This window comes from Ornithodoros turicata, chromosome 6, assembly GCF_037126465.1.
Source record: "Ornithodoros turicata isolate Travis chromosome 6, ASM3712646v1, whole genome shotgun sequence".
NCBI classification, from domain to species: domain Eukaryota; kingdom Metazoa; phylum Arthropoda; class Arachnida; order Ixodida; family Argasidae; genus Ornithodoros; species Ornithodoros turicata.
Window position 1 is genome coordinate 46,200,439 of NC_088206.1, and position 21,643 is coordinate 46,222,081.

General features: G+C 46.9%; 1 protein-coding gene across 4 annotated transcripts in view; it reads right to left on the reverse strand.

Moving 5' to 3' along the window:
* LOC135396611 (centrosomal protein of 170 kDa protein B-like) overlaps positions 1–21,643 on the reverse strand; it is a 71,889-nt gene that overhangs the window by 4,790 nt on the left and 45,456 nt on the right. For all 4 annotated transcript variants that reach the window (XM_064627661.1, XM_064627662.1, XM_064627663.1 and 1 more), the window contains exons 13-16: positions 10,042–10,229; positions 6,774–7,031; positions 5,585–5,724; positions 3,252–3,421 (exon numbers count right to left, since the gene is read on the reverse strand). In XM_064627661.1, coding sequence (XP_064483731.1) covers positions 3,252–3,421; positions 5,585–5,724; positions 6,774–7,031; positions 10,042–10,229 — 756 coding nt within the window. The remainder of the gene's footprint in view (positions 1–3,251; positions 3,422–5,584; positions 5,725–6,773; positions 7,032–10,041; positions 10,230–21,643) is intronic.

Sequence of the window (21,643 nt, forward strand, 5' to 3'; positions counted from 1 at the left end):
GCGGCTTGTAACACAAATAAAAACGAAAAACACTGAAAATCCCCTTTTAATGCGTACAAGCTTTCGTGCAGTGGTCTGCACTTCTTATAGGTATACGCTGTGCAAGTGTGTCTCTGCGCATGAGAGGAGGCAGTGAGGGGGAAGAGGGAGGGCGCCGCCGTAGCCAATGGGGCCTCCCGAGTGGAGTAACCGGGAGAGGAGATATATGCGGGACGCTCGGTTACTTGCAGAGCGTATAAGTTACAACTGTTGAACACATGAAAACAAGAAGTGGCATTAAGTATGAAGAAGCATTAAGTGTAAAGAAGCTCCTCCTCGTTGAGGACTTTAACGTGGACGTTTCAGTGGGCAACAACACAGTGTTCCTAGAAAACATGACCCATCAACAAGACCTCATGCAACGCACTGACGTCCGGCAACACCCCACCAGACTCAGATTGTGCATGGACTTGGTCACTGAAAACACTCACTTCTCATCTTGCCAACCACTCATCTTGCCAACCATTTCAACAACCACAAAGCAGTGGTCATCACACTGAAATAAACACTTTGTGTACAAACTTTAATACTATGTCCTCATTCAACATACGCACAGCTGACGCTGGAACTCGTGTTACAGGAGTCGTAACCGTCCTTGAATTCTTTAGTTCAGTGAATGAAAATTTTGCCCAGAAACTATTTTTCACTCCCTTTCCATTCGCAGTCACGTATCTGCGACCTCAGCACAGCAAAAGTATGTATATGTAGTACATACTTAGGGCCCCCAGTTTTCGAGTAAAACCCGATAAAGCCCGTTTTTACCCCCCGATTTACATCAAAATAGTTCGGGTTTAACCCGATAAAACCCGTAAACCGGGCTTGCGAAAGTGGAAACCAAGGACTTGATCCGCGCACGCGCAAACTACGGCAATCGCGCGACCGCTCCCGACTTGCTCCCGATCTCGCCGCGTCTCGCTGGTGAAGTAAACAAAACACGTCGGGTTTGGATTTGTGGACGCTTGCATGCAGGTCCGATTTCTAGCGTGAAAAATGTTGCTTTGGTAGGCGTCACCATTTGAAAGTTGGCTTCACCTAACACTTCCGTGTATTGCGGTCAAGCCCACTTCACCGAATGCGTAGTGTTGTACGTTTGTAGATTTAGCGGAACTTTTCGATTCATTTATTTGTGTTACGGGAAAGCCATCTTTCACCTACTCTTAATTTAACATACACCTTGTTTAGTGATATATTACGTAAGATTAATGCGGCTGTGGCAGCTTGCCTCGCACTCCCAACTTCATCATCGAAGCGGCCATGGCCCTATTAATCGAACCTAACTTCACTAAACTATCCTAAGACATCATCAACTTGGTTAGTTTAGTGATAAGTTAGATTAATGGGGTCATGACAGCTTCCCTTGTCCAGCAAAAACCGTTTCAATAATGAGGTGAAGCCGCCTTGCAGAATGGCAACGCACAACCAAAGTAATACCCTGGTTTCGTACCAAAAATGCCCTGTGTTTTTCACACCCAAAGAAATGTAGTCTGCTACATGAAAACTTGTGTCAATAAGTAAGTTGAAAACTTCAGTGCTGGATTTTTGTACTGTTAGTGCTTTCCGTGGACGTCGACGAGACCCTTTGTTGTGCTGTTACCGAAAATAGCAAAGGAATCAGGGAAAATCACGCAAAACAGCGAAAAAACAAAGAGTTAAGCAACGCTCGGCGTTCCTTGAAGTGCACTCTTAAAAATGAACTTCACCGCATAGCACGCTCCTAGCCAACCATTATCTCGAATGATATCGTTATCTGCCCTGATTTGTTGAAAACGGGAGGCGTACGCCTTTTTTGTGACAATTATGAACAGCATAAGTGTCACAAAAAAGGCGTACGCCTCCTGTTTTCAACAAATCAGGGCAGATAACGATATCATTCGAGATGATGGTTGGCTAGGAGCGTGCTATGCGGTGAAACTCATTTTTAAGAGTGTGGGTTTGCACGCAATACACGGAAGTGTTAGGTGAAGTCAACTTTTAAATCTTGTAGGGAGTATCTTGTATCAGCAAAGTACGCGGAGTAGTAAAGAGGATGCAGCAACAGTCAACAATATACGAGGCATACCAACGCGAGCACGCTCTCAACGCTCATCGATGGATGATGCTTTACTGAACATGCAACTTATTCTTTATACACAGGGGCCAGTGCAAGCCTTAGTGGTTATACAATGAATTATCTACCAGTCTCTTAATATTCTTTCACTTAATTTCAACACTCCACAGACCAACCGCTGTGCCGTCGCTCATGATCTCAGTTGTCTCGCGACGTAAACCCCCAATTATTAATTAATTAATTTGAACACATAAAAGTATCTTTTTGTTTTTCACCCGAAAATACATCACTTCTCAGTATATTACCCGATTTTACCCTGTTTGGCGGGTCCTGATTTTCAACCCGATATTTACCCCCCGATTTTCACAAAAAATAAAACCCGAAAACTGAGGGCCATATACATACTCATGTGGTATCGTGTTACGGTGTGGCTCGTTGTGTATTCACGCACATGCTAAGGGCTCAATATACATGGCCAGCACACAGGCTACCTCAATAAAGTCTGTACAGGTACTTTCTTCACAGATAGTATTAGGATTACTCTGTCACGCTCGGTACAAGGCTGTCGGCTGTACTGCTCGGTAACTTGACATGTACAAACAGATGTGGAAATAACATTTTCATATCAAGGGCAGCCAATTCTTGATCTGTGTAAAGCAACGGAGAATTCCACTAGTCGATCTTGAGTGAGCACCCGAAATCCGCTACAGAACAAAATACGAGGAGTCCAAGCCCACCAGCAAAAAACAACTGCGCTCCAGCGAAGAGCTTAGCAGAAGTCGTGCACGTCACGCAAACTGAGTGAGTTGACACAATTATCGACACTGCTCGGTCTCACAAGATGAGGAAATGATGACAGTGCTTCGTTATACGTCCAACCGAACCTAAGCTTTCTCAGAGAAGAAAGAAGGAGTGCTGCATTGCAAGGTGAGTTGATCTGAAACGACCAGCGAAACACACAAATCCGGACTGGATCTACCAGCAAAGCTGCTCCACTTTGTGTCACTATGAAAAAGCATCATCGCTTACTGTCACTCGTAGTATTTGTCAATGGCAGCACAGTCAAATAGCTGCAATAGGGTAGCTTAAAGATGTTTAGTATTTTGGAGAGTAGCAATCACTAGCATTCAATAACTCATAAACAAATGGTGACAGTATACCCTACCATCCAGACTCTGTTCTATCCTCTTGAGGTTCTTGAGTATCGTAGAGAGCTCGCGTGTCACGTTTCCATCAGGTGGAGAGTCGCCACCTTGCCTTCCCGATGGCTCCACCACACGAGGAAGAAGTTCCTCCATCATAAGGCGTGCTTCGCTGTTTTCGGGAAACTTGAACCTAGAGTCGTTTCAAGACGTCATATTTATTTTTATTTATTTGAAAGATACTGCCGGCCATCTCTTGATGGCCATGGCAGAGGAGGTGAGTACACTACATACAACACATACAACATACAGCTATACACAGTGCAAAATGTCAAGTGTTAAACATCTGAAGTCAAGAAAGAAAGTTAGTCTACAAGACCTTGTAAAAACCGGGTTGGTGATGAAATTTGTGTAACACAAGAGGGCAATTTGTTCCATTCTCGTACAGTGCGTGGAAAAAAAGAAAATTTAAACACATCTTTATTGCAACGAAACTCACGGATTAATTTACTATGTTTCAGTCTTGTGGATCGGCTCGAATTGTAAGTTAAGTAATCGCAGAACTTGAGCCCATTAGTACCGCTGACTATATCGTGCAAAAACTTGAGACGCCGAATTTTCCTTCGTTGAGCCAAGTTTGGCAAACCAGATTTAGCATAGAGTGAAGTCGAAGATGTGTGCTGACCATATGCATTATATATAAATCGAAGGGCTTTTTTCTGCACAGATTCTAGCATGTTAGTATGCGTCTGTACGTAGGGATCCCAAAGAATATCCGCGTACTCTAAAATTGGCCGCACTAACGTAGTGTAAGCCGTCAGCTTCGTTGCAGACGTACAGTGGCGCATCGTCCTCCTCAGTGACCAAAGTTTACGGGATGCTTTGGTAGCAACTTGTTCAACATGCTCGGCCCAGCTTAGGTTTGATGCTATTGATACACCAAGGTATTTTTGGTTCTCCACTTTACTCAACACAGTAGTGTTAATGCTATACGGAAAGGACAATGACGTTTTCTTCGTTGTAACACACATGAACACGCACTTTTTCACATTGAGCTCCATCTGCCACATTTCACACCACGTAACAATAGATTGCAGACAGTTGTTTAATTTGACTTGGTCGTTAGTAGTGTTTATACTAGAATACAAAATGCAATCATCAGCAAAGAAACGACACTGGATTCCCGGAATGGCGATGCAGAGGTCATTTATAAAAATTAGAAACAACAACGGTCCAAGCACGGACCCCTGTGGTACTCCGGAGAGAACTGCCAAGGAATGCGAATGGGCTCCACCAACACTCACGAACTGTTTACGATTAGTAAGATAGGAGTGAAACCATTGCAGTACACGATCATTACTTATTATGTTTTTCAATTTATACAACAGCTTAGTGTGCGAAACTCTGTTGAATGCCTTTGATAGGTCTAAAAACACAACGTCCGTTTGACCACCTTTGTCTACAACAGAGGCAAAGTCATGAACTATGTGTACAAGTTGCGTAACTGTTGAGTAACCTCGCCTAAAGCCGTGCTGCTCTTTCACCGAGAAATCACTTTCTTCCAAAACGCTAATTATGTGTTTAAAGACAATATGTTCCAGAACTTTGCTACTAGTACTTAGTAGTGATACCGGCCTGTAGTTAGTAATGTTTGATTTATCACCGCTTTTAAATATTGGTACCACTTTGGCTACCTTCCAGTCAGACGGGATTTCACCCGATCTTAAACTGGATTGGTAAATGATACAAATAAACTTTGAACACCATTCTGCATACCGCTGTAAAAAAGCATTGGGTATCCCGTCTGGACCACATGCCTTCTTCGTGTCCAGCCGGAGGAGCCTATCTAAGACACCCTCTGTGAACACTTCGACATCGCTCAGACCAAAGCAGGTAGAAGAGAAAGGTGGTTCTGTACAGTCGTCGTTGGTGTACACAGAGGCAAACCACCCGTTGAATTCGTCCGCGATTCTCGCGCCGTCGACAACTGCCACCCCATTGAGTTTAATCTCTTTAATCTTATTGTCCTTTTTAACCAGATGACTCCAGAACCGTCTTGGATTATGTTTAAGAAAATTGTGCCTGGTAACATTAAAGAAGTGGAAACGAGAACGGCGTACTAGTGAACGCAATTTTTGACGCAATACCGGGAGTGAGCCTTTGTGCCCTGGATGGAACCTTTCTATCCTATTTATTTTACGTTTCAACTGTAAAATCTCACACGTTACCCAAGGATTACGCTTCTTCCGCTTCACTGTGCGCAAAGGCACAAACTTTTCGATGCACTCCAGCGCCAAATTCTTAAAGAAAAGCCTCAATATAATGGATCTTAGAGAAGAGTTAATTTCCGACAAACCTCTCTCGTTCAATGAGGCTTCTGGCATTGGTCCTCAGCTTTCCAGAGAGCTGGTAGATGGCAGAGATGACAAGGCTGTCGAGGGCAGATAGTTCTTTCTTGCCAGATGATCTGGTACCGTTTTCTACAGGTTCTTTAACCTGCCGGAGAAATGGTGTTTCTCTTAAGTGTGACACTCTTACACGGTGTACTACACCCCGATCCAGTGGCTGCAACAGAAACTTCAGAGAGACAGAATTTGACATTCATGAGCTTCATATCAACAATGTGATGGGCACTGCAGTTGCTTAGGAGGGCATCTCTTTCTCACACATGTCACTGTAGAACCCCTTCAATCAGTCTTCAAAAATTTACCTTATCATGCAAGATTTGGTTGTTGTTGTTTGGTTGTTGGTTACATATTTCACAGGAAGGGTTGGTTTACCGTTGAAGCATTTTATTCTGGTGCTTTTTCCAAAAACGAACATCACATCCTTCGCGCTGCCGTCTATGAGCCACTGTCTACTCTACTTCAGACAGCAATTTCCTTTATTATTTAGCCGTTACAATCCACCCTCAATTTATGAACAGCAAGCGCTCCTCAAAATTTTGTTCATAAATCGAGGTTCGGAATGAGGAAGGGGAAGTGACTTGAGTCCATAAATCTAGGGAATTCGTGAATCAATGGTTCATAAATCGTGAGTTGGCTGTATTTGCTGAAAAACTGGCCAGTTTCGTCGCACTGTGGAGTTGGTAGGGTCATAGCCAGCAAGGATGAATGTCTCGTTGCTCTTTAAGGTTGCAACGACCACTTTCTTTCTACTACTTTGGTCACTTGCACCGTGCCTGCTATTGCGAGCCTTTTGGTAATGCCAAAAACTTGCACCATGTTGTCTGGTGGCAATACATTTCTCTTCTTGGGGCTGCTATCCATGGTAGACACTCCAATAAGCCATCTGGTACAGAACCAAAGAATGCCTCATGATGACCTATTTACTAGCAAAGCTTACAAAGCAAAGTGATTATTTTGCTTCAGTGGGGCTTGAAATGCACTGATTCCCATAGAAATCTGACAAGGAATGGCAATTATTTTGCAGGGTTTGCCTGAACATACATTACGACTAGAGGTGCCGTGGAGTTTGTATCTTCAAACTAAAACGCATGTTCTCTAGACATCGATGCGGTACAGAAAGCAAATGAGAAATGCTACCTCCTGAGCCTTTTCTTTTCTGCGCTCCGTTGCAGGTAACCTGTTGCGTGCTGCCCTGAGGAAGGTGTCTCCCCTGTTTAAGTTGCTCCCGGTGGCAGGTCCATTTAGGAGGTCCCCGGCTCCAAAGGAAGAAGACCTCCCTAGGGAAGACTGTCCCGAAATCCGCGTGTCGTGAAGGGGAGAACTACGCTCCGTGTCTGACACTGAGGGCCTCTTGTGATCTTCTTGCTGTCGTGTGTCATTGCATCGCTTGCCACCCTGTGTTGGAGTGGGAGATCACGTAATGAGTCACAGCATTGATTTAGATAAATTTATTTAGTGAAGGAAGCTGCAACACTATCAGGAAGGTGACAGCAGAAACACAGGACCAGTCACATTTTCAACCGTTCACAGTGCAATCCCGTCAATGTAAACTCAAAGGGGGACCAAAAATTTGTTCGAATAAAGCGGAGTTCGAACTAAAGGGAGCTGCTGAATGAGTGCTTGATATGTTGGCAGCATGTATTAGCTGCATCGGTGACACATCATGGCTTGCTAGTCCTTTCCGCACATTTGCGGTCATGCGTTGCCAGTAATATAGGAGGCTCAGAGAGTAATATCAGAGTTGCCTTCTATAAGCTCAATGTGCTGTAGTTTCCCACTCTAGAATGCAAGGCCCTTGCATAAAAGCCACTGGATTCATTACGGCCTGTTTGTGGCCGGCTTAGAGAGGACAAAGGACATAGTTTTGATATATTGTTGCAGATCATTATGCCAGGTACAAAAGTATCGTGTGCTTTTGGTCCATACTTGAGTTAGCAGTTGCACACTGGTACCATTTGACCATAGCACTTGTCTGCAGGTGACATCCACTGAGTGAGCCACCAGGCAAAACATGAAGCGTATTGCAGTGTGTGTTTGCCACTAGAAAAAGATTCCTTAGACACATCTTCCAGTTCTGCCAAGAATAAAGGAAGGTCAAAATGGGAAAATAAAAAGTAATATTGACCGATAGAAGATGTGTAACTGACCTGATACTACTGCCTTACACACTCGGGCATCAGGTGACCTTTCACTTCACTAAGCAAAGAACAGAATTTGTGGTGGGTTGGGTTTATAGTGTTCAGAGTTTTTAGCATGGACCACCCAGAAGTTTTTTCAGTTTCGTGGTAGCGCCACGAAGCAACTGCAAATATGAGCGGCATACAGATGTGGACGGATGGAGAGAGGGGCAGGAAGGAGTGGGGGACGGGGGAACTGCACCGCCATTTGTCCGAAAAGTCCTCAGAAAACTCAGGTAACACCTCAGACAGCACAGCCGGTGGTAGGATTCGAACCCACCACCTCCCAGTCTTCAGCACAACCTTGGCTACCACCAGCGAGCGGGACACCTTAAAGGAGCATGAAAAGGGTATTCAAGCTGTCTAAAAACCGCTGATATTTCGTGAAATGGTCCATGAATACAGCCTGAAGTTTTAGGGTTTAACCTGATTTTTCCCTGAATTTGCACCCTGAATTGAAGGTCGCCTCTTTTGGGTGAAACCTGATTTTTACCTGGCAAATTGCCCTCACTAAGATGCCTGTAGGAATGCACACTAACTTGTTTGGCAGCAAATGCAGTTACATCTCCATTTGTACCAAACCAGTACAGTTAGTTTGAGTAACTGAGTCTGGTTTCCACCACCACCGTGTGGCCGTGTCGATGACTGATGCCGGCTGACATCACTGCGTGATCCCTCATATGAGTGCTTCGTAATGTAGAGGAGGTGGTGTCCCTCTACATGAGTCTTAACCGGCAATGATGGAATGTCCCAGCGGGCAGATGGACGTGGCCTCACGCTAGGATGGTGCCGGTAGAACTGGCTGGCAGGCGCAGTGCCGCGCGCCAGCAGAGGCACATCTTCATCGTCGCCCACGGGCCGCCACATCACTCCCCCCCTCAGACGCGGAGCGGTGCATGCGGTTGAAGTCAGCGTCAATACCATGAAGAGGAGAATAAGGATGACTCGTGGATGGTGGACGACTCAACACGGGGCTTGTGATTGTGGCCGTTGATGCAGTAGCAGCAGGATGGCGGGAACAAGAGCGCTGCGATCCGGGCGGGTTCCAGAGATGAGGTGTGAGTGCTGAGTGGTTGCTGATTGCGTTCAGTGGCTGCTGATTCCGTTGAGTGGGTTGCGTTGCTGAGAGTTGATTGTTGCTCGGTGAGTGGGTTGCTGAGTGGGTGACAGTACCGCGACCGGTACGTAAGCGTGATTGCTGTTTGTAGCCAGAGAAGTGACGGGGAGGACCATCGTGAAGCAGGTGGAGGCCGGAAACTCAGCTTACTGTGGTCTCCCTATGGGTCTCCGGTGGAACAGTGGTCCCGGCGCGTCTTGCCTGCTAGAAGGTGGTTCGCTGCTGGTGTGCCGAAGAATTTGGGATGGTGAATGGCCAAATTACGCCGAACATGGTGTTCGTTGTTCGGGTCTCCAAATGTAGAGGAGGTGGTGTCCCTCTACATGAGTCCTTACTGGCGACGTCATCATCGTCGCCCACGGGCCGCCACAGTCACATCGTGACGCACGATCTCTGGCTTGTCACGTGGCCTCCACAGAAAAGCGGAGAGTTTTGCGGGGGAATCAAACGTCTGCCATTGGAGTAATATGTTCCCTAGGACAGTATTTATGGTATAAAAATGTAATACAGTGGTGACACATTTGAACGCGGTCAAAGAGAGACTTTTTTCATGCTTCTTCACCCCGCTCGGCCATGCTGCTAGTCCACCCAGAAATGAAGGAAAGAACCTCCAAGAGGCACGTAATTAGATTTCTGCACACCATTTTCCAAAATACTGTTGTAGACGTGCCTGCAAGCAGTGTGGTCATGCTGCCCGCTCTATATCTGAAATGTCTGCATTCCACAACAGACATTAGTGAAGGGCTTGCCCACACACTGAACCAGTTCCTCCTTTGTTAGCAGTTTTAAGAGAAGTATTAATAGTGCTAAGACTCATTGTTTGAGGGCAATTATCATCGTGCAGCCAGTCTCTGCCCTTTATCTGTGAGTCACTTCAGATCTACCCTAAATAAATCTGCATTGCTGTATTTTTACAGTTATGTTAGTGTCACAAAATAGTGCATTGTGCAAATAAATGCAGCTAAAACACTATAAATTTAATGCCCATGTGAACATTAGCGAGTGATATGAGCACAAAAAATGTAAGCAACAAACTGACACTAAAGGAATATAAAAGATGAGTATAAAAGAGGAGTGTCTGCTTTCAATCAAGAGGGCAGGGGTGGTGCACCTTTGATGGGTTTGCTCCACGTGGCAACCGGAGGCTGTACCGTCCACCATCTTGCCTTGAGAGATTGGGGTTGCTGCTGCGTAGGGCAGGCTTGCTATTAGCGGGTGATGTTTCACCTCCTAGTCCTAGCCGAGCTCTTCTCAGGGCAAAGGCGCGGTTCAGCTTCATCTGGGGCCCACCTTGGGAGCCTGTGGCAGACAATAACAGAGTTCTATGGTTATCTGCCATCACAAATATCAGTCACATAAAACTTGGGCAATCGCATCTTGCCAGGCAAACAGTAAGAGCCTTAATGCATGAAACCAAGTGGCTGCAACAATTGATGGTGAGACAACCAGTATCCAAGGAAACAGCATTAAAAAAAGGCTTTTGCTCGAAGTAAAACAACATAGTGACCAAGACATACTGTAAAACCTTTACTGCTCCGACTTGCACAACAATTAAAACAACACCACAGTAGACGTTTCGCCGCCTATCCAGGCAGCATCCTGAGTACAAATGGGCAAACCAAGGGGCACATCACTCACTTACCAAAGAGGGCGGCGTACACATCCGGCAGAGGGCCACGGTTTTTGTTGCACGCTGACTCCGCATGTCTGATAAACCATGATTCCAACAACTTTCGCGGGCCCCATCTTATCTCCCGTGCCAAGGTTTCCGCGTTATCAAAATCAAATACATGTTCAGTGGCCCAACAGTGATCAACCAACTCGGTTTTCAATCGCGTGGCATTCGTAGCATTGGCCACATCACTTTTATGCTCTTTCAAACGTGTTATTCGTTTCCTGCCAGTCTCACCGATGTAGATCCTATCACAACCCCCGCATTGGATTTTGTACACAACACATTGTTTGTTCATGCGGTGCGGTGCGATCTTTAGGTTTTCCAAAAGTGGCGGCCAAAGTACATATCGGTTTGAAAACCGTTCTTACACCTAGTGGGCGTAAAGCCCTACGAATCGCATACGACACACTTTGAACAAAAGGGATGCACACCACAGATTTGACGTTGTCGGTCCTAGTTACCCTATCTTTGACACGTCGTCTTGTGTTGCTAAGGAAAGTACCTGGATAGCCCCGTTTCCGCAGAGAGGTAGCTATGTTAGTTAACTCCTGTAACCGTACATATTCATTAGACGACAGCGCGTCACATCGGGACAAAAGGGTATGTGCCACAGCTTGTTTGTGTTCAAATGGGTGGTGTGAATAAAAAGATAACAGACCCCCACTGTCGCAGGGTTTGCGGTAAACAGAAGTCCCAAGGAAGCCCTCTCTGTCCCGTCTCACCAACACATCCAGAAAAGGGAGTGAGCCGTCACTTTCCGTTTCACAAGTAAACTGAACAGCGGGGTGTACACTGTTCAGAGCCTGGTGGAACGCATACAAGCTACTCCTTTCCAGCACAACAAACGTATCGTCAACATACCTACAATACATCTTCACCGGAAAGAGAAACGACATCACCTCACTCTCCACATGCTCCATTACTATGTTGGCGACAGTTACCGACACTGGGCTTCCCATAGGGCAGCCCTCAACCTGATGGTACACAACACCAGCAAAGGTAAAAAACGTCTGCTTTAGACAAAATCTAAGTAAAACCATGATATCATTGACCAGTAATGACGTGCGATTTTCTAGCGTACAATCTTCTTTCAAACGCTTCTCAATGATGCTTAAAGCCAACACAACGGGAACGTTCGTAAACAACGAAACCACATCAAAGGAAACCATTAACTCGTCGTCCCTCAACTGAAGTGCACGAACACGGGAAACAAAGTCCCTAGAGTTCTTAACTGCAAACACATTATCAGCCACAAGAGGCTTTAAAAGTTCTACCAAAAATCTAGACAACCCATATGTCGGCGAACCCACAAAGGACACAATCGGTCGAAGAGGGCAATCCTCCTTGTGAATCTTGGGCAATCCGTATATTTTTGGTACAGCCCCATCTGAAGAAAATAGGCGACGGTAAAGAGTCTCATCAATCTTGCCCTCTCTTCTAAGTCTTCGCAAATGATCAACAAGCTGCCGCTCAGACTTCGCAGTAGGATCGGCAGCCATCTTCTCAAAGTGGACAGGGTCATCCAACAACTGTAGCATCTTCCTGTCATACACCTCGCGATCCAGGAGAACAGTGCCCTTCCCCTTGTCAGCTGGGAGGATCACAACCGAAGCATCAGACTTCAAATCCCTTAAGGCCGCACATTCCCCACGGGTTAAGTTCCGACGCGGGGGCTGAGCGTCCGCCAAAACGCTGACTACTCGACTACGGGCCAGACTAACATTGGCCGTGTCCTTCAGGTGCCGGAGACATTCTTCAACCTCCACGACAATATCACGCTTCGGGACTCTACCTGGTGCCACAGCAAAATTCAAACCTTTCGACAAAAGGCTCACGTGGTCTTCCGACAATTGCTTGGATGACAAGTTGTGCACGTTGGAAGTCCCACCGAAGCACGTAGAAGAACCCGGAAGCAACCGTGCAAGCTTCTGGCGGTGGGCCTCGGTATATTTGTCCTTCTCTGTAACCTCTGCCTGCTTTCTCGTCACCAGGACATCATGGAAGTCGTCTAGGTGCAATGTAGCACGGAGAACGCGCTCCGATGCTGTCATGCGACATCTTGCTACTTGAATCTGCTGTCTGTTATCCTGGATGCGGGCTCTCAGGCAATTCCGGCTGAAACGTCGCGCAAGTTCACGGCCATACGCACTGTCCACAAGGGGCTTGCAATGTAGGCTTCGAGGAACCACGTTGTTGTTGAGGCATTCATGGTTAAAACGCACGTGGCACTGGTTCCGTACTATCTTTGTAGACTGACCGATGTACTCCCTTAGTTGGTCAACAACCGTACCTCCGTAATTGAAGCGGATACGTGAGAAAATACTCCAAAAGCCGGGTGATGAAGACATACTGTAAAACCTTTACTGCTCCGACTTGCACAACAATTAAAACAACACCACAGTAGACGTTTCGCCGCCTATCCAGGCAGCATCCTCAGTACAAATGGGCAAACCAAGGGGCACATCACTCACTTATCAAAGAGGACTTTGGCCGCCACTTTTGGAAAACCTAAAGATCGCACCGCACCGCATGAACAAACAATGTGTTGTGTACAAAATCCAATGCGGGGGTTGTGATAGGATCTACATCGGTGAGACTGGCAGGAAACGAATAACACGTTTGAAAGAGCATAAAAGTGATGTGGCCAATGCTACGAATGCCACGCGATTGAAAACCGAGTTGGTTGATCACTGTTGGGCCACTGAACATGTATTTGATTTTGATAACGCGGAAACCTTGGCACGGGAGATAAGATGGGGCCCGCGAAAGTTGTTGGAATCATGGTTTATCAGACATGCGGAGTCAGCGTGCAACAAAAACCGTGGCCCTCTGCCGGATGTGTACGCCGCCCTCCTTGATAAGTGAGTGATGTGCCCCTTGGTTTGCCCATTTGTACTGAGGATGCTGCCTGGATAGGCGGCGAAACGTCTACTGTGGTGTTGTTTTAATTGTTGTGCAAGTCGGAGCAGTAAAGGTTTTACAGTATGTCTTCATCACCTGGCTTTTGGAGTATTTTCTCATAGTGACCAAGGTGGACGATTGGCCTAGTTGGTACAAACTTATAAGAGTCCCTGTCTGTTTGCACCCCTCTGTTATGAACATAGTGATGCTATACTTCAGACAGGTCAGCTCCACACACAAATCTAAAGATGTCTGACTAGCATAAGTGGGCACATGACGCCTCCAAATAACAGCGCAGACTGCCCGCATCCTTCAAACTGTTGCTTGTACAATGATCATGTTGCGAATATGCCTGTTGGAGACTACATACTTTTTACGTACATTTGCATGCTTTTAAAGCAAATACGTAAAACATTCGCAATAACAAAACATGTGCCTTTTGCCCACCACCTTCTCGAATGCCCCACTCTCAATGCGCAGACTACATCCACTGCTGCTGAAGATACACTTTTGTGCCTGCAGCCCTTGAGCCGTCTCAGAGTGTAGTATACAACAGTAGTGTTGTCATGTTGAGTCCTATTCTATATTTCTGCTAGCAACCTTTTAAGAAAAATTGAAACATACTTTAGCATTTTGGAACCTTTTGAGAACCAGCATTAAAATAATATGTAGTCAGACCTCGAAAAACGAAACTGGTTCGAAACAACATCTCTTTAATTGTATAGAAAATTTTACTGAACCAAACTTGAAAAGATTTATGCTACAAATTGTGAACAGGTAAGCATCATAAACGTATATACACAGTAGAATCTCAATTATATCAATGAATGATACAAAGTGCTCGCAGAATTTTAAAAAAGTTATTGCCGGAATGCCTTACGTTAATACGTTACATTTTTTATTAGCCCCTATATTAACGTTTAACGTTAAATAATTGCATTAATTAATGTTAGCACCTGTATAGGCAGTGAAACGTCTGTAGCGGCATCGCTATCGCTCGCCTTCTTCGCCAACTTCATCTACATTATACAGGCACCTTCTCACGTGCCATAATAAACCATTCATTCCTTCACCGTCTCCACTGCTGGCCGGTTCTTCCTGACTTAGCGCTCCACAAACTGGTGACCTGAACCAAACATTCCCTGCCTACCAATGCACCGACGTCTCGGGCTCCACTATCGCTCGGGTTGGCGTCCGCCTTCCCCCATTTTTCGCCGCTCATCCGGACCTATGGTTCCAGATGGCCGACAGCCAATTTGCCTTAGCCAGCGTCACTCAACAGACCACAAAATTCCATCACATCGTCGTGATCGAGGTCATGGATATTTTGACTGCTCCGCCCACGCCCAACCCATACGACATTCTTTGTAAGGCTGTCACGGACCAAATAATGGCCTCAGAGCGTGAGCGTTTGCGACTACTGCTCTTGGCCGAAGAACTTGGCGATCGCAAGCCTAGCCAATTGCTCCGCCACATGCAGAGCCTTCTAGGTACGCGGCTCCCAACCTTTGATCAATCACTCCTCAAGGAACTTTTCCTTAACCGGCTACCTCCCCAGACTCGTATGGTGCTCGCGGCCCGGCCAGACTCTACCCTCAAGGCCCTTGCTGATGTCGCAGACAGAATAACCGAGGTATCACGAGCCACTATTGCTCATATTGCGACTACGACTTCCTCTCTGCCTCCTCCTGTGCCCATCCCTGTGGTGCCGGAAGTTCCCCCCTTGGGACAGGATTCCGTTACACAGCTTTGCGAGGAAGTTCAAGAGCTGCGTCACCTCATTGAAGAACGTCTCACATGCGGGGTTTCCCCAAGATCCTCACCCCCGTCTGCTCAGTGAACTTTCCGCACTCGATTCAGGAGCCCTCGGCGCTCCCGCTGGCCATTCTCTGCCTCGAGGCACCCGTCCGACCCGCCCGCTGACTGCCCATATTGCTGGTACCACTACAACTTCGGTGCCTCTGCTCGCAAGTGCACTCCGCTGTGCCAGTGGCCGGGAAACGGCGCGGGGCGTCGTTAGCGGCGACAACCCCAAGCCCTCACCCAGTCGCCTCTTCTACATGACCGACCGGAACTCCAAACTCAAGATGCTTGTCGACCACTGGTGCCTCGGTCAGCCTTCTTCCCGCAATGGCTGCCCAGCGTCATCAGAACCCCATCTGGTTCCTGACCGCGGTGTTCGGACAAAAATCTCTTGCCGTCGATCTTGGCCTCCGGCGGCAGCTCAAATGGCTCTTCACCATCGCCTCCGTCAGCCAGCCCATCCTTGGCGCGGACTTTTTGGAGCATTTTGGCCTCTTAGTGGACCTCGCTCGGTGCTGACTTGTCGGCTCGACTACCTCCCTCGTGGTGCACGGGATTACTGCTCACTCAGCCCCCTTTAGCCATCAAAAGTCAAGGTAGTGCGAGACTTTCTGAGACCAACCACTCTTCGCCAGCTCCGATGCAACCTCGGCCTGCTAAACTTCTACCGGCGTTTTATTCCGAACTGCGCGTCTCTGCTCGCCCCCCTTGAAGCCCTCCTTCGTACTCCCCAGAAGGCCCCCGGATCAGCTAGTCAGCTAGTCATCAGCTACTCGCTTGGTCAGACGACACGGAGGAAGCCTTTCTCGCAGCCAAGGAAGCTCTTGCAAACGCGGTTATGCTGGTCTACCCGTACCATGATGCTCCTACATCCCTGGCTGTGGACGCGTCAGGATCGGCTACCGGGGCCGTTCTTCAATAGTACTTTGACAAGTAATGGCAGCCCATCGCCTTCTTTTCGGTGAAACTCACGCTCGCTCAACAGCGATACAGTGCTTTTGGCAGCGAGCTCTTTGCAGCGTTCGCGCCGTCCGGCACTTCCACTATTTCCTGGAGGGCCGCCCATTCATACTGTTCACAGACCACAAGCCCTTGGTCCACGCATTCCGGGCTGCTGGCCAGCACCACTCGCTACGCGAGATCCGCCAGCTGTCTTTCCTCGCGGAGTTCCAGGCAACCATCGAGCACATCAGCGGAAAAAACAACATCCCTGCGGACACATTCAGCCGTATCACCGCATTTCCACCAGATATGTTTACCTTGGAGCGCCTTGCGCACGAGCAGCTCCACGACGGCGACCTCAAGTCACTCCGCACGTCTCAGCAAACGTCGCTGCAATTGACAGAAGTAGCTCTCCCCGGCGCCACTTCCACGATTGTCTGCGACGTCTCAACAGCTTCCCCCAAGGCCTTACCTTCCCCAAATCTTCGCAAACTGGCCTTTCGCGCGTTCCACGACGTCTCCCATCCCGGAATCTGCGCCACCAGGAGTCTGATTGCGGATCGCTATGTTTGGCCGTGCATGGCTAGCAACATTCGCATGTGGACTTGGCAATGCCCTACCTGCCAACGCACAAAGGTAGTCCGCTACATGCAGTCCCCACCAGGCAAGTTTCTTCCGCCCGACCGAAGGTGTCAAGTTCTCCACATTGACATGGTCGGTCCCCTTCCCCACTCATCCGGCTTTCGATACATCCTAACCATCATTGATCATTTCACGAAGTGGCCCGAGGCTGTTCCTGTTGCAGACATCTGTGCTGAAACCGTTGCATCCGCCCTCCTGAGCACGTGGATTTCAAGATATGGCGCCCCAGACTGTCTGTCTTCATGTCTCTTCCACGAGCTCTGCCGTCTTCTTGGATCCAGACACACCCGAACCACTGCGTACCACCCTTGCGCTAATGGACTTGTCGAGCGCTTTCACCGGAGCCTCAAGAGCAGTTTTTGCGCCCTCCGCAATCCTGACAAGTGGTTTCACGCCCTCCCCCTCATCTTGCTCCACTTATGGGCATGTCTGAAGCCAGATCTGGGCTGCTTTGCTGCTGAGCTCGTTTTTGGGACCCCCCTTCGCCTACCGGCTGACCTCGTCACCTCCACGCACAACCCATCGGACCGCTCCGACTATGTCTCCTTACTCTGAGACATTTTTAAGTCCATCAGGCCAAGCCCTCCCAGATATCCTTCATCTCGCCGCTCCTACGTCTCAGACACCTTGTCCGTAGCATCTCACGTATTCCTCCAGGTCCCTTCCCCTCGCAGATGCTTGGACGCCCCATACTCAGGACCCTAGAGAGTCCTCTCCCGCACTGAGAAGACTCTGGTTCTCGACGTCGAAGGCCACGCAGAAACAGTTTCTGTCGATCGCGTAAAGCCCGCCTTCTACGCCCACGACAGCATCGCCACCCTCAACCCATTGGATGCCTTGCTTCCGCCAACCGCCTCGTCATCAACTGCAGCCTTTCCCAGGCGCGTTTCCTGGACTCCAGCTCTTGCGATGCGTCCACAATGCATCTGACGGCAGGGGGACCTCTGTAGCGACATCGCTATCACTCGCCTTCATCGCCAACGTCATCTACATTATACAGGCACCTTCTCACGTGCCATAATAAACCATTCATTCCTTTACCCTCTCCACTGCTGGCCGGTTCTTCCTACTTAGCGCTCTACAAACGTCTACGTTTTATTGTTTTATCTTATTGCGTCAAGCCGGAGTAAACCAGTTTTTACACAATTTTTTCGGGTTAGTACAGACACTTTTTTGGGTTGCTCTGGATGATACGATCTGTCGAGCCACCGTTCAAGGCCATGCGCATCATTCATACTTGTACCAGAAACGACACTCCGCAACTCATCTGTGCCACTTTGGCCTCCTCTCCATCTGGAGATTCCCAAGTAAATCGCTGCTGACACGCAGCGTGGACAACGCAAGCCTGGTCTGTTGTGCTTACCGAAAGAGTGACAATGATGAGACTGATGAAAGGAACAATGAACACCCGATAGCTGAAATGCTGCACTACCCTTGTCGTCGAAGGCAACAAGTGGCGCACGCTTTTAGCTGTCTCACTGCGGCAGGTGGGGGGCAGGTGTTAGCGCCAAGTGAATGCTGTTTTGGGAACTTTTCTTTCATTGTGCCAAGGTGCTGGCATAAAACCCTTTCACGCTTGTGAGGGGTTAAAATGCTCGGTTCCCTATGGCAACCTCACAGGGAATGTCAATTATTTTGTTGCATTGCATTTTGCCACGGCGAGGTTTGACTGTAAGTCAGTTTCAATGAAATCTGGTTACTACCTCAATCTTGAACAAATGTAGGGGAGAAGAGAGCCTTTCATGAGTAGGGGTGACTTTATTTCTGGTCAGGCAAGCTAATCCGCCTGGGTTGTTTGATTTTCTTCATTACTTTTTATGCAAAAGCTCCAGCTCTATACCATCATCGGCCCCAAACGTATGGTGTCAAAATAACTTTTACATTAAACTAAAGGTAATTGATCTTCTTAATGATACTTTTTGCAGGGCTGTGGATGATGCAGTATAGAAGATATGTTAGGCAGAATCGAGTACACTAAGAGAAGATGCACAGAATCTGTAAGCCGATTAGTCAGATCCACCATGGAAAAAGCTACATTTATTCATTGCTATGCTATCTTGCAGAGATGTGCATATTGCACATCCTAGAAGCCTGCAACTGTGGTTACAGAGTGGAGAGCCAACATTAGTTTCCAAAGGTCCTCCACCCTTTGAGTGGAGCCGCGCAAACGCACTTGGAAGCAGAGTGTCGAACCGAACCCGAACCGAAAACCGTACCTGAACTGTTATTTTTGCTGGAAACGAACCTGAACAGAAATTTTCATGACACTGTTGAACCGGAATCGGAGCAGAACCGTTAAAAATAATAGCGGTAACCGGTTCGCAACAAAACGGTTCGGATATAAAAGAAGTCAGCATAAGAGTTCCTCTCAATCCCTGAACGAAGACACATTGGTATCATCATCACACGTCCATATCATGGATTTCGGAAATTTTCACCAAGCAGTCAAACGAGGACATATAGTAAGTATACTTTCAGTGTCTTTTTAACACGATGAAGTGCAGTTGTCCTTGTGAGCGCCGCGGCTAGCACGCGCTGTGGCGTCTACTCTTCAGAGACCAGGCGCCACGCGGACTAATGAAACAGGAATGGAGTAGGCCAGTTATGTAGCTCTATCGGACGAATATGTGATTAAGTAAGTACCATTTCCCTTTACACGTGAGGTGTAAAAATTAGGGATGGGCCAACCGAATCCGCGAATTCGCCAACCATGTTTGCTTGTTTATTTTTCAAATTGGCGCCTCCGGCATCTGCCAGAAGCCTGATTGGCATGATCCGAATCCCAGTACCTAAAACAGCGAATCGAATCTTTCGAGTCCATCAACTATGTTTGTTTATTTCTTTTTAAAATTGGTGCCTCCGGAGTTCGCAGAAAGCCTCATTAGCATGATCCGAGGCGTGCCTGCACCAGAGCATAAAGCTCCGACATTAGAAGTTTAAAAGTAACATGGTTTTTGCTTTTGATTTGATTTGTATTTGTTTTGATTTTGCTTTGATTTAGCTTTTTGCTCCAAGTGTCACACTGTATTTCAGTGAAATAGAGCTTTTTGATTTGATTTGATTGTTTCTTAGTTCTATGGCAGGAATTCACACACGAGAGTTTATGTATTTCCTGTAGTCGATGAACAACATGTTACAACAAATTACTGTAAAGAAGTAGTATATGGGTGCGTTTTCTCCTGAAAGTGAGATATTATTTAATTTGTTTTTCATTAAACAAAGATATCAAATTCTACTTCAAAACAGTTTTCAGTGAAAAAATGGCTAAGAAGCAAGCGAGCTGGCGAAGATGATGCATAATGTAAAACCCCAAGGCTAGGGAACACTCGTGTTGTAACACGATGAGCAATTGGGCTAGTTGGTGCTAACTTCATTATACACTCGTGTTGTGTCTGTCCCTCCGTGTTCCCTAGTCTCGGGGGTTTTACATTATGCATCAAATTTCAGTATAAGTGTGTGTTTTTTCCCTTCGCTCTTTAAACTTTTTATTAAAGAAAGGATTCGAAAGATTCGAGGATTCGCAGAACCTTCCTTGGATTCGGATTCGAATTCGGATTAAGAAAATTCTGGATTCGTCCTATCTCTAGTAAAAATTAAACAAGTCAGAAACATGAGAAGTGGAGAAGAAGCGTACACAGAACAGTGCCTGTTTGATTGGTCGTGGTTTGAAAAGTAAATTCAGTTCTGCTTATTGGTAGTGCAATTGTGTCGTGACACATTGCCTTTGTGTTGTGGATTAACTAGTACACTGCTGTGAGCTCGGACAGAGTAAGGCTGGCAGGCTTATTTTCGACATGCTTCAGTACGGTTTCGGATCGATTCAGGCTGCGAAGGCGGTGTGCCGGCAAGTACCGTCGTCTAGGATTCCCTAGAATTCTGTGTGCATGATCTTGAGATAATTGTGAATAGTTGATAATTGTGGACTTCTAGTGAACATGTGAGTAGGGCACCTGAGAAGTAGTTTTTGGGGGAGGGGGGTGGGGTGAGAATTTATGCTAGCAGTAGCAGAACAAGTCGGGAGACGAGTTCAATTTCTCCTCGTTTTTCTTACAAACAAGCAAACAACCGTCATCTATGTAACGCTGTCCATCTTATTAGGCCTAACATATAAAATGGAAGCGTTGAACCGGTTCGCGAACCGGTTGATTTTTGGCGAGGCCGAACCGGAACAAAAGCAAAGCGATGCGAACCCGAACCGAACCAAAATTTTTTGTGGTTCCTCACCCTGCTTGGAAGATCAGTACATATTGGAATAACTACTACGCACTTTCATTCATCTTCGCACGAGGTAGAATGCACATATGCATTTCTCTTTCACCATGAGCTCCAAATTGGGAATAGTGTGCATGCCTCGCATTTCTTTTATTCAACATTTTCTTTTTTTTTCTTTTTGTTCAGTACAAAATTATTTTGTTGTGACATATATTCCACCCTGATACGAGGAAGTAAATTACAGCAAAAGCTCATTAATTCAAATCCCGCGGGGACGTGAAAAATGTTCGTATTAAACTAAGCTTGAACTAACGGAAGACAAAAGAGAAGCCTCATAAATAGCACTATAAGGTCACTTACGACAGTGGATTTTGGACGCTTGGTGCAATGTGCCTGACGACATTGTCGTGCACACTTTAAGAAGTATACTTTGTCTAATGCTTTGAATGGAACGGAGCACAATGATCTGTGGGCAGATAGCGGCCAAGAAAGTGGTGATGAATAAATGGTATTGTGCATCATTTCCAACTGTTATACT